We start from the raw sequence: 12,276 nt of genomic DNA on the forward strand, positions 1-12,276 counted from the left end.
GGAAGAAGAGTTGTATATGATGCAGCCGGAAGGTTTTGTCGATCCAAAAGGAGCTAACAAAGTGTGCAAGCTCCAACGATCCATTTATGGACTGGTGCAAGCCTCTCGGAGTTGGAATAAACGCTTTGATAGTATGATCAAAGCATATAGTTTTATACAGACTTGCGGTGAAGTCTGTATTTACAAGAAAGTGAGTGGGAGCACTACAGCATTTCTGATAAGTATATGTGAATGACATATTGTTGATCGGAAATAATGTAGAATTATTCTGCAAAGCATAAAGGAGTATTTTGAAAGAAGTTTTTCAAAGAAAGACCTCGGTGAAGCTGCTTACATATTAAGCATCAAGATCTATAGAGATAGATCAAGACGCTTGATAAGTTTTTTCAATGAGTACATACCTTGACAATATTTTGAAGTAGTTCAAAAATGGAACAGTCAAAGAAAGAGTTCTTGGCTGTGTTACAAGGTGTGAAATTGAGTAAGACTCAAAGCCCGACCACGGCAAAAGATAGAAAGAGAATGAAAGTCATTCCCTATGCCTCAGCCATAGGTTCTATAAAGTATGCCATGCTGTGTACCAGATCTATTGTATACCCTACACTGTGTTAACCAAGGGAGTACAATAGTGATCTAAGAGTAGATTACTGGACATCGGTCAAAATTATCCTTAGTGGAATAAGGAAATATTCCTCAATTATGGAGGTGACAAAAGGTTCGTCGTAAAAAGTTACGTCGATGCAAGTTTTGACACAGATCTGGATGACTCTAAGTCTCGATCTAGATATATATTGAAAGTGGGAGCAATTAGCTAGAGCAGCTCCGTGTAGAGCATTGTAGACATAGAATTCGCAAAATACTTACGGATCTGTATGTGACAGACCCGTTGACTAATATTATCTCACAAGCAAAACATGATCACACCTTAGTACTCTTTGGGTGTTAATCACATAAACGATGTGAACTAGATTATTGACTCTAGTAAACCCTTTGGGTATAGGTCACATGACGATGTGAACTATGGGTGTTAATCACATGGTGATGTGAACTATTAGTGTTGAATCACATGGCGATGTGAACTAGATTATTGACTCTAGTGCAAGTGGGAGACTGAAGGAAATATGCCCTAGAGGCAATAATAAAGTTATTATTTATTTCCTTATATCATGATAAATGTTTATTATTCATGCTAGAATTGTATTAATCGGAAACATAATACATGTGTGAATACATAGACAAATAGAGTGTCACTAGTATGCCTCTACTAGACTAGCTCGTTAATCAAAGATGGTTATGTTTCCTAACCATGGACAAAGAGTTGTTATTTGATTAACGGGATCACATCATTAGGTGAATGATATGATTGACATGACCCATTCCATTAGATTAGCACCCGATCGTTTAGTATGTTGCTATTGCTTTCTTCATGACTTATACATGTTCCTATGACTATGAGATTATGAAACTTCCGTTTACCGGAGGAACACTTTGTGTGCTACCAAACGTCACAACGTAACTGGGTGATTATAAAGGTGCTCTACAGGTGTCTCCAAAGGTACATGTTGGGTTGGCGTATTTTGAGATTAGGATTTGTCACTCCGATTGTCGGAGAGGTATCTCTGGGCCCTCTCGGTAATGCACATCACATAAGCCTTGCAAGCATTGCAACTAATGAGTTAGTTGTGAGATGATGTATTACAGAACGAGTAAAGAGACTTGCCGGTAAAGAGATTGAACTAGGTATTGAGATACCGACGATCGAATCTCGGGCAAGTAACATACCGATGACAAAGGGAACAACGTATGTTATTATGCGGTCTGACCAATAAAAGATCTTCATAGAATATGTAGGATCCAATATGAGCATCCAGGTTCCGCTATTGGTTATTGACCGGAGACATGTCTCGGTCATGTATACATTGTTCTCGAACCCGTAGGGTCCGCACGCTTAAGGTTTCGATGACAGTTATATTATGAGTTTATGCATTTTGATGTACCGAAGTTTGTTCGGAGTCCCGGATGTGATCACGGACATGACGAGGAGTCTCGAAATGGTCGATACATAAAGATTGATATATTGGAAGCCTATATTTGGATATCGGAAGTGTTCCGGGTGAAATCAGGATTTTACCGGAGTACCGGGAGGTTACCGGAACCCCCCGGGAGGTATATGGGCCTTAGTGGGCCTTAGTGGAAGAGAGGAGAGGTGGCCAGGGCTGGGCCGCGCGCCCCTCCCCCCCTAGTCCGAATAGGACAAGGAGAGGGGGCCGGCGCCCCCCCTTCCTTCTCTCTCTCCTCTTTCCCCTCCTCCCGAATCCTATTCCAACTAGGAAAGGGGGGGAATCGTACTCCCGGAGGGAGTAGGACTCCTCCTGGCGCACCCTCTCCTGGCCGGCCGCACCCCCCCTTTGATCCTTTATATACGGAGGCAGGGAGCATCCCAAGAGACACAAGTTGATCCATGTGATCATATTCTTAGCCGTGTGCGGTGCCCGCTTCCACCATAGTCCTCGATAATATTGTAGCGGTGCTTAGGCGAAGCCCTGCGACGGTAGTACATCAAGATCGTCACCACACCTCGTGCTGACGGAACTCTTCCCCGACACTTTGCTAGATCGGAGTCCGGGGATCGTCATCGAGCTGAACGTGTGCTAGAACTCGGAGGTGCCGTAGTTTCGGTGCTTGATCGGTCGGGCCGTGAAGACGTACGACTACATCAACCACGTTGTGCTAACGCTTCCGTTGTCGATCTACAAGGGTACGTAGATTACACTCTCCCCTCTCGTTGGTATGCATCACCATGATCTTGCGTGTGCGTAGGATTTTTTTTTTGAAATTACTACGTTACCCAACACGTTTCTCTAAGATGGCACATTTTATCCATGCAACAAGATAGAAGATGCTTCACATGTTGCTAATCTCTTTTGTAGGGAAATACTGTGTCTACATGGAGTGCCCAAGACGATTGTCTCGGACCGCAACGTCAAGTTCCTAAGCTACTTTTGGAAGACCCTATGCGCCAAGCTCGGAATCAAGCTGCTCTTCTCCACGGCTTACCATCCTCAAACCGACGGCCAAACGGAGGTGACCAACCACACACTCTCCGCCCTACTTTGAGTACTCATCAAGAAGAACATCAAGGAGTGGGAGGAGTGCCTACCTGTCGCCGAGTTCGCCTACAACCGAGCAAGACATTCAACGACCGACAAGTCCCCCTTCGAGGTCGTCTACGGTTTCAATCCATTGTCACCATTGGACATTCTTCCTCTACCACTCCAAGAGCGCATCAATTTGGACGCAAGTGCACGAGCAACACATCTCAAGAAGGTGCATGAAGATACAGGAAACACCATCGAGCGCCAAGTTCAACGCCTTGCGACCAAGCTCAATTTCAACAAGCAACCTATGGTATTCAACACCGGAGACCTCGTGTGGCTACACCTTCACAAGGATCGCTTTCCATAAGAACGCAAGTCCAAAATTCGACCACGAGCGGATGGACCCTTCAAGGTGTTTGCACGCTACAACAACAACGCATACAAGATCGACATTCCTCGCGACAAGTACTCCGTGAGCGACACCTTCAACGTCAAAGATCTTTCTCCCTACCATGGTGATGAAGAATTTGATCCAAGGAAGGATCTTCCCCAAGGGAGGGGAGATGATGCGGAGCATCCCAAGGTCATCCCCATGGACCTACCATCGCCTCACCAAGTGCCTAGCGGACCCATGACACGAGCACGTGAAAGAGCTCTCGAAACCGAGGTGACATCACTCCTTTCACATTTCCACTTCAATGCACATGAGACATGGCTACTACCTCATATGGACACCTTGTGCATACTCAGGTATCATGGAGAAGCTAAGGAGCAAGGGGAAGAAGAAGAGGAAGATGGACGTGAAGACGAAGAAGAAGAACAGCTCAAAGTTCCCAGGCTCCGGACGACCGACGAGCACCGGACGTCCGATGATCTCTAGGCTCCGGGCGACCGGCCCTCTCCAGGCTCCGGACGACCGGCACTTCCACACCCGAGCCAAAACAGACGGACATCCGACGCCCCACGGACGACCGACGCCCGGACGTCCGACCGAAGACCACCCGAGCCGAATCTACGGACGTCCGACAGGCACCGGGCGTCCGGACCCTCGCGAGCCTCCGGACGACCAGTGACTCCCGGACATCCGACGCCTGTGTGCTGCTTCGTGTTGGGCCGCAGCCCATGTACCCCTTCGCCCTCCTCTTTTGCACTAAGACTATATATACTCCACCCCGTCCAACTTTCTAGGGTTAGCGTTGGTTTAGCTCATGTTTAGAGATAGAGATACGCTCATCCACATCGGATCTACTCCTTGAGAGAGACCGCGGCCTCTTCGGAGAAGATCCCTTTGGATTCAAGACCTCCTCGCGGAGAAGAACATCAAGACCTCCTCATGGAGAAGACCGGCTACCTATGTATCGTCCCTAGTTGATCGTGCATCGTGTATCGTTCTATGTATCCGACGATCTAGCACATGTGTGACTTTCTTGTGTTGGTTTAGTGATTCTCTTGTGTTTCCCTTGTGCTTTCCCTCTCTTCCCCCTTTGTGTTCTTCGTGTTCTTCGAGGGATCCGCTCCTTTCGTGAAAGATCGGCCTATAGGGTTCCTACCCTACATCACTCGTCCATGTGGTAGTCTGACGACCTGCCCCCCGCCACGGTCGTCTTCAATGTCGTGATACACACCCTGGCATTCTCGAGCATTGCGCCGGCGTTAGGCCCAGCCACGACATCTTCCACGGGTTCGTGCACGACGTCCCTCCGCAGGGGCACGCGGATGCGTACACTCATATGAAGCTTGTGATTGTCAAGCATAGCGTGCGGGATTAGTGATTTGTTGTGAAGGAATATCTTATTTTATTATGGAAGATATCAAGAAAAATTTTATGTCTGTCTTTTAGGAAGGTGATCTCACATATATGGTGCAATTTCTGAATTCTTAATTACTTATTATTTACATGATTGAATTGAATCGGCACCTACCAAAGGAAGAACGAAACAAGATCTCCCCTTAATGAGATTTGGTTTTTTAATGCGAGGGAGAAAAAACTAGTGGGGGTGGTGGGAGGTGGGACGAAGTAAAACCAGACGAAAATAAACCGTACCAGGCTACCAACTCCTCCATTAAGAGTAGAGATTAGTAATTTGTTATGAAGGGATATCTTATTTTATTATGAAAGATTATCAAGAAAAATTTTATGTCTGTCTTTTAGGAAGGTGATCTCACATATATGGTGCAATTTCTAAATTCTTAATTACTTATTATTTACATGATTGAATTGAATCGGCACCTACCAAAGGAAGAACGAAACAAGATCTCCTCTTAATGGGATTTGGGTTTTTAATGGGAGGAAGAAAAACTAGTGGGAGGGGTGGTGGGAGGTGGGACAAAGTAAAACCGGACAAAAATAAACCGTACCAGGCTACCAATTGCTCCATTAGAAGTAGAGATTAGTGATTTGTTATGAAGGGATATCTTATTTTATTATGAAAGATTATTAAGAAAAATTTTATGTCTGTCTTTTAGGAAGGTGATCTCACATATATGGTGCAATTTCTGGATTCTTAATTACTTATTATTTACATGATTGAATTGAATCGGCACATACCAAAGAACGAAACAAGATCTCCCCTTAATGGGGTTTGGTTTTTTAATGGGAGGAAGAAAAAAACTGTGGGAGGGGGTGGTGGGACGAAGTACGCCCGGACGAAAATAAACCGTATCAGACTACCAACTGCTCCATTAGGAGTAGAGATTAGTGATTTGTTATGAAGGGATATCTTATTTTAATATGAAAGATTATCAAGAAAAAATTTATGTCTATCTTTAAGGAAGGTGATCTCACATATATGGTGCAATTTCTGAATTCTTAATTACTTATTATTTACATGATTTAATTGAATCGGCACCTACCAAAGGAAGAACGAAACAAGATCTCCCCTTAATGGGATTTGGTTTTTTAATGGGAGGGAGAAAAAACCAGTGGGAGGGGTGGTGGGAGGTGGGACAAAGTAAAACCAGACGAAAATAAACCGTACATGCTACCAACAGCTCCATTAAGAGTAGAGATTAGTGATTTTTTATGAGGAGATATCTTATTTTATTATGAAAGATTATCAAGAAAATTTTTATGTCTGTCTTTTAGGAAGGTGATCTCACATATATGGTGCAATTTCTGAATTCTTAATTACTTATTATTTACATGATTGAATTGAATCGGCACCTACCAAAAGAAGAACGAAACAAGATCTCCCCTTAATGGGATTTGGTTTTTTAATGGGAGGAAGAAAAACTAGTGGGAGGGGGTGGTGGGAGGTGGGACGAAATAAAACCGGACAAAAACAAACCGTACCAGACTACCAACTGCTACATTAAGAATAGAGATTAGTGATTTGTTATGAAGGGATATCTTATTTTATTATGAAAGATTATTAGAAAAAATTTATTTCTGTCTTTTAGGAAGGTGATCTCACATATATGGTGCAATTTCTGATTCTTAATTACTTATTATTTACATGATTGAATTGAATCGACACCTATCAAAGGAAGAACAAAACAAGATCTCCCCTTAGTGGGATTTGGTTTTTTAATGGGAGGAAGAAAAAACCAGTGGGAGGGGGTAGTGGGAGGTGGGACGAAGTAAAACCGGACGAAAATAAACTGTATCAGACTATCAACTGCTTTATTAGGAGTAGAGATTAGTGATTTGTTATGAAGGGATATCTTATTTTATTATGAAAGATTATCAAGAAAAATTTTATGTTTGTGTTTTAGAAAGGTGATCTCACATATATGGTGCAATTTTTGAATTCTTAATTACTTATCATTTACATGGTTGAATTGGATCGGCACCTACCAAAGAAAGAACGAAACAAGATCTCCCCTTAATGAGATTTGGTTTTTTAATGGGAGGGAGAAAAACCATAGGGAGAGGGTGGTGAGAGGTGGGACGAAGTAAAACTGGACGAAAATAAACCGTACCACGCTACCAACTGCTCCATTATTAGTAGAGATTACTGATTTGTTATGAGGGAATATCTTATTTTATTATGGAAGATTATCAAGAAAATTTTTATGTCTGTCTTTTAGAAAGGTGATCTCACACATATGGTGCAATTTCCAAAGTCTTAATTACTTATTATTTACATGATTGAATTGAATCGGCACCTACCAAAGGGAGAACAAAACAAGATCTCCCCTTAATGGGATTTAGTTTTTTAATGGGAGGGAGAAAAACTAGTGGGAGGGGGTGGTGGAAGGTGGGACGAAGTAAAACCGGACGAAAATAAACCATACCAAGCTAACAACTGCTTCATTAGAAATAGAGATTATATGGGAAAAAATCATGCGCTAATTTACAGAAAGTAAATCAGTATCTATATCTATATCTATATGGATAACATAATGTGCATGAATTATTACCCCTCGCCATATTTTGTTGGAGGGATTCATCGTCCGAAATCAATAAAGAAAAATATCTGCCTCATCCCAAGAGAAAAATACAAGGCAATCTAGATAAGCATCCGATCCAGCACGGAGCAGTCTTCACTGTACTTGGCACGCACCTGGCGCCGTGATTCGCCGGGCGATCAAAGAAAGGACGGCGAAAAGGGGAGGCAGGCGGGCGCGGCTACAAGCAGCCGGCGCACGCGACCACAAGGGGGAAGGGGGGATGCACAGCACGCACGTTCTCCTTCAGTTTTCTTTCTTCTACCCCTCGGGGAGGCTCAGTTGGTTGGTGAAGCAGGCCAAGACGTTTCGATCTTTTTTACCCGAAAAGATACACATTTTGATTTGACGCTGACCCAACCAACCGCCCCGTGGTATCAGTCCTGAGTCGTGAGCCCACGCGTCCCCACCAGGCCACCACACCAACCCCGATACACAGCTCAGGTCCTCAACACAAACCAACCAATCGCCACCTATATATCCCCTTCCGCCCTCCCCTTCCACCCTCAGCTTCCCCCATCGAAGCTTACTCGACTACCTACCTACCAGTTTTAGTTTCTCGTTTATTTACCTTTAGTTACCCGGCGCCATCGGCATCGACAGATTTCCAAGCCAAGAAACGGACCAACAGCTAGCTAATCGGCGCCGTTACTGGTCATGGCCGCCGCGAGTTTCATCAAGGCGCCCGCCGGGCAGAATCCCAGGCTCGCAATCCACGCTCCGGGGAGGGGCGCCCGCGTGGTCAGGTGCTCGCTTGGCGCGGCCGTCGGCGGCCGGACCGAGTGGCTCAGCAACTGTGCCGTCCTCTCCAGCAAGGTTGCCGCGCTCGGCCCCCACTCCGTCAACGGCCACGCCGCGCCGGCGCCGGCCCCCAACGGGTCGGTGCTTGACTTGATCCCTGTGAGCGGTGTTAACGGCGTTGCCAAGAACCTGCCGGCGCCGCTGCGGATCGCCGACCTGTCCCCGGCGCCGATGCACGGCTCGGAGCTGCGCGTGGCGTACCAGGGCGTGCCCGGCGCGTACAGCGAGAAGGCGGCCGGCAAGGCCTACCCGGGCTGCGACGCCATCCCCTGCGACCAGTTCGAGGTGGCGTTCCAGGCCGTGGAGCTGTGGATCGCGGACCGGGCCGTGCTCCCCGTGGAGAACTCGCTCGGCGGCAGCATCCACCGCAACTACGACCTGCTGCTCCGCCACCGGCTCCACATCGTGGGCGAGGTGCAGCTCCCCGTGCACCACTGCCTCCTCGCTCTCCCGGGCGTTCGCAAGGAGAACATCACCCGCGTGATCAGCCACCCGCAGGCGCTGGCGCAGTGCGAGCACACCATCACCCGCATGGGCCTCAACGTCGTCCGCGAGGCCTTCGACGACACCGCCGGCGCCGCCGAGTACGTGGCCAACAACGGCCTCCGCGACACGGCCGCCATCGCGTCGTCCCGCGCCGCCGAGCTGTACGGCATGGAGATCCTCGCCGACGGCATCCAGGACGACTGCGGCAACGTGACCCGGTTCGTGATGCTGGCCAGGGAGCCCATCGTGCCGCGCACGGACCGGCCGTTCAAGACCAGCATCGTGTTCGCGCACGACAAGGAGGGCACCTCCGTGCTCTTCAAGGTGCTCTCCGCCTTCGCCTTCCGCGACATCACGCTGACCAAGATCGAGAGCCGGCCGCACCGCCACCGCCCCATCCGCCTGGTGGACGACGCCAACCGCGGCACGGCGAAGCATTTCGAGTACATGTTCTACGTCGACTTCCAGGCGTCCCTGGCGGAGCCGCGGGCGCAGAACGCGCTGGCCGAGGTCCAGGAGTTCACGTCGTTCCTGCGGGTGCTCGGGAGCTACCCGATGGACATGACCCCGATGACCGCCGGCTCCTCCTCCACCGTCACATCGTCCGACTCGTAGCTCCCTAGAGGTATCGAGGAGCAGTAGGGGAGTCGGTTAATTTGTGGTCATGTCGTCGGCCCGCTCCTCCCTCGTTGGCAGCTGGGGTAATTAGTTTTGTTCCTCATGTTTCTTGTCATAATACATGTAAAATCGTGCCATTTGAGCCAGTTAAGTTAATACGCAGTGGAATATACCCTGTGAGATACAATATGAACTCATGTCGTTGCCCGTGTCGTGCCGAAGCAACTTGTCGGGCTCAAACGGAAGTTGCAAGGAATTTGTGGCTACGTTGACGTGCTGTGATGAAACTAAGCGGGTAGGTGGCGGGGGCACGTTCGTCCTTGCTCTTGGGCTTGCCTTTCATTGTAGCCTTTTGTTCTGGTAGTTTGTTGCACGTCCCCGTGGCGTGCCTCGTCTCCAACGCACACGCACGCACGCACGAACGTTTCTTGGGAATGGAATGGTCAGGGAAACAACCTGGGAGTGAACGGGTAGATGCGGTCAGGGCCTGGTGGGTTGCTTTTCAAACAAAGGTGGATGAACGACTCCGGGGAATAACATAGTACTACGTGGTACTACTCACAAAGTCATTTACCCACGTGTTTGTGGTGACCCAAACGAACTAATCACTCTTTTGATGTACTTATAAAAACGAAAGGATCACTGGTTAATTAACCGGCTGGACCCCAAGGACAGGGACGCGCCATCTGCACCACGCCCGCGCAGCCCAACAACAACGGCAGCCACAATCGTGGACCATGTCGCCACACAGCAAACGCCAAACGGCCACCATATCGAAACTACGACAAATTTCAGGGCGGAATTTAAAAGATGCACATTTCTGGCCAGAATTTAAAAAAAATATAAGAGCGTTTGGACCACTAAAATAATTGTCTAAACGCTCTTATACAGTATTGTATTTCTTAACAGAGGAAATATATATATGTATGTTATATACTCCCTCCGTTTCTAAATATTTATTTTTTAAAGATTTTAAATAAACTACCACATACGAATGTATATAGATTCACTTATTTTGCTCTGTATGTAGTTACTTGTTGAGATCTTTAGAAAAAGAAATATAAAGGAACGGAGGGAGTATAATACACTAAATATAACATGGGCATAACGAATGTTTCAGCCGATAAGGCCACAAGCAACTCGAGTAGCCACCACGTGGACCTGCTTCGAGGGGACTAGCAACTCACCACGCATGTAACTCCCTCCAGTCATTTTACTTCGCATATAAGTTTTGTTCAAAGTCAAATTTCATAAAGTTTGACCATATTTATTATATCAAGAGTATGTCGAGGAGGGGTCGGGGTTAATGAGAAATTTAATTATTTTTTCAAAACTTAAAATCTCTCAGTTCAGCACAACAGAAAATAAATCTAAGCAGGAACAAAAACTATTGAATCTCACAAAAAACTACTGAAGAATATCACACCATAAGGTAAACTTTTTTAATAAAAGAGATGATAATCCTATGGGTAGAGTAGCACAAAACTTTGAGAATAATAACGGTGACAAGGAATGAAAACAAAATAGTCAGCATATATGATATTGCACACACAACACAAAATAAACATACAGAGTAACAGGCTAAGTTGGATAACTAAGTAGCTCTAGATGAGCAGATGAATATACAGACAAACAACCTTGACAACAAAGAACACACGTATGCCACATAACATGGTCATAGACCAGATAAATTTGCTCCAAGGATAATGAGGCGAAATTAAACTGAAGAACAACACGGCAAACACTACTTCGTTGAGAAAGAATTGCACAAGATGAATGCGAACAGAGAAGTAACCAATGGTGCTTGATGGCGACAGATGATTTGGTAGTAGTTCACTCTTCTGCAAAAGAATTACGTCTAGTTGGAGGGACTTGTGAATGAACACAAGAGCTAACCTCTCACCGCCCTATTCTCCTCAATGCAAAGTTGATCAAACTTCAGTTAATTTTACTCGTGGTAGATTCTTCTTGGCGATCTCCAAACCATCAACAGACTTGCTTCACCAACCACAATGACTCTTGGTTGCTGAAGACTTTGACTCGATGATGACAATTACTCTTCGCTACGCGAGTAGATGCCTAACCGTCTAGAGAGTTGCAGCTATCAAGAGTAATATGTATAAGAATTCTCAACTCAGATCTACTATGATGCTCAACCACTCTCTAAGTGTCGGTTCTTGGTTTTCTCTCGGTGGATTTAACTCAAATCTCTCACAGAGGGTGCTCAATCAATTTTCTCAAAATCTCAAGTGGACCAACCAACGAACAACATTGGTGTGGGGTGACAATTTATAGCCATGGCAATCCCAAAGGGGAAATGACCAATAAGGACACGCGGTTCAGCCAATGGCCAACCGACACATTTTCATCGATCGGATTTCAAACACACCCGGTAACTTTACTCGAGGAACAAGTAAAGCTGACTCCTCTGCTGAAGCATTTCTCTCGCGGCTCAGAAGAACATCGTTTCTAGCTGGCGAGTAAATGTTTTGAAGCAAGATATCTCAACTCTTATAGGATAGGTTACAGTTAAGCATCACAACAGACAAAAGTCTCGAAATACTTATACCCCTCATAATAGTACGGTAGTCATATGACTCAAGGAAGAAAATGAAATGACGAAACAAATGCTACGTCTTCACTTTGTCTTCATTCTTCTCTACTGCACTCATTTCTTCTCAAACACCTTACGTACCAATTGCTTGATGTCAACAATCTTTTTAGGGGCCATCTCTGACATGCAATCTTCTCGATATTGAACTCCTCAAAATCTATTAATCTTCTCTTCTTCGCGGAAGAATTTTTCTGAAGTTTATAGCAATCTTCTCGACACTCCATGGACTATTTCTCTCTCTGTGTGCACTAGCAAACACCCTCATTATTT

At 46.0% G+C, this 12,276-nt stretch overlaps 1 protein-coding gene across 1 annotated transcript; it reads left to right on the forward strand.

Moving 5' to 3' along the window:
- Positions 1 to 7,976: 7,976 nt before the first annotated feature.
- Positions 7,977 to 9,585, forward strand: LOC125537994 (arogenate dehydratase/prephenate dehydratase 6, chloroplastic-like). The gene has a single exon (XM_048701305.1). The coding sequence runs from the start codon at positions 8,145 to 8,147 to the stop codon at positions 9,387 to 9,389; it is 1,245 nt and encodes a 414-aa protein (XP_048557262.1). The 5' UTR covers positions 7,977 to 8,144; the 3' UTR covers positions 9,390 to 9,585.
- Positions 9,586 to 12,276: the final 2,691 nt, after the last annotated feature.

Source organism: Triticum urartu, chromosome 2 (assembly GCF_003073215.2).
Source record: "Triticum urartu cultivar G1812 chromosome 2, Tu2.1, whole genome shotgun sequence".
Taxonomy (NCBI): domain Eukaryota; kingdom Viridiplantae; phylum Streptophyta; class Magnoliopsida; order Poales; family Poaceae; genus Triticum; species Triticum urartu.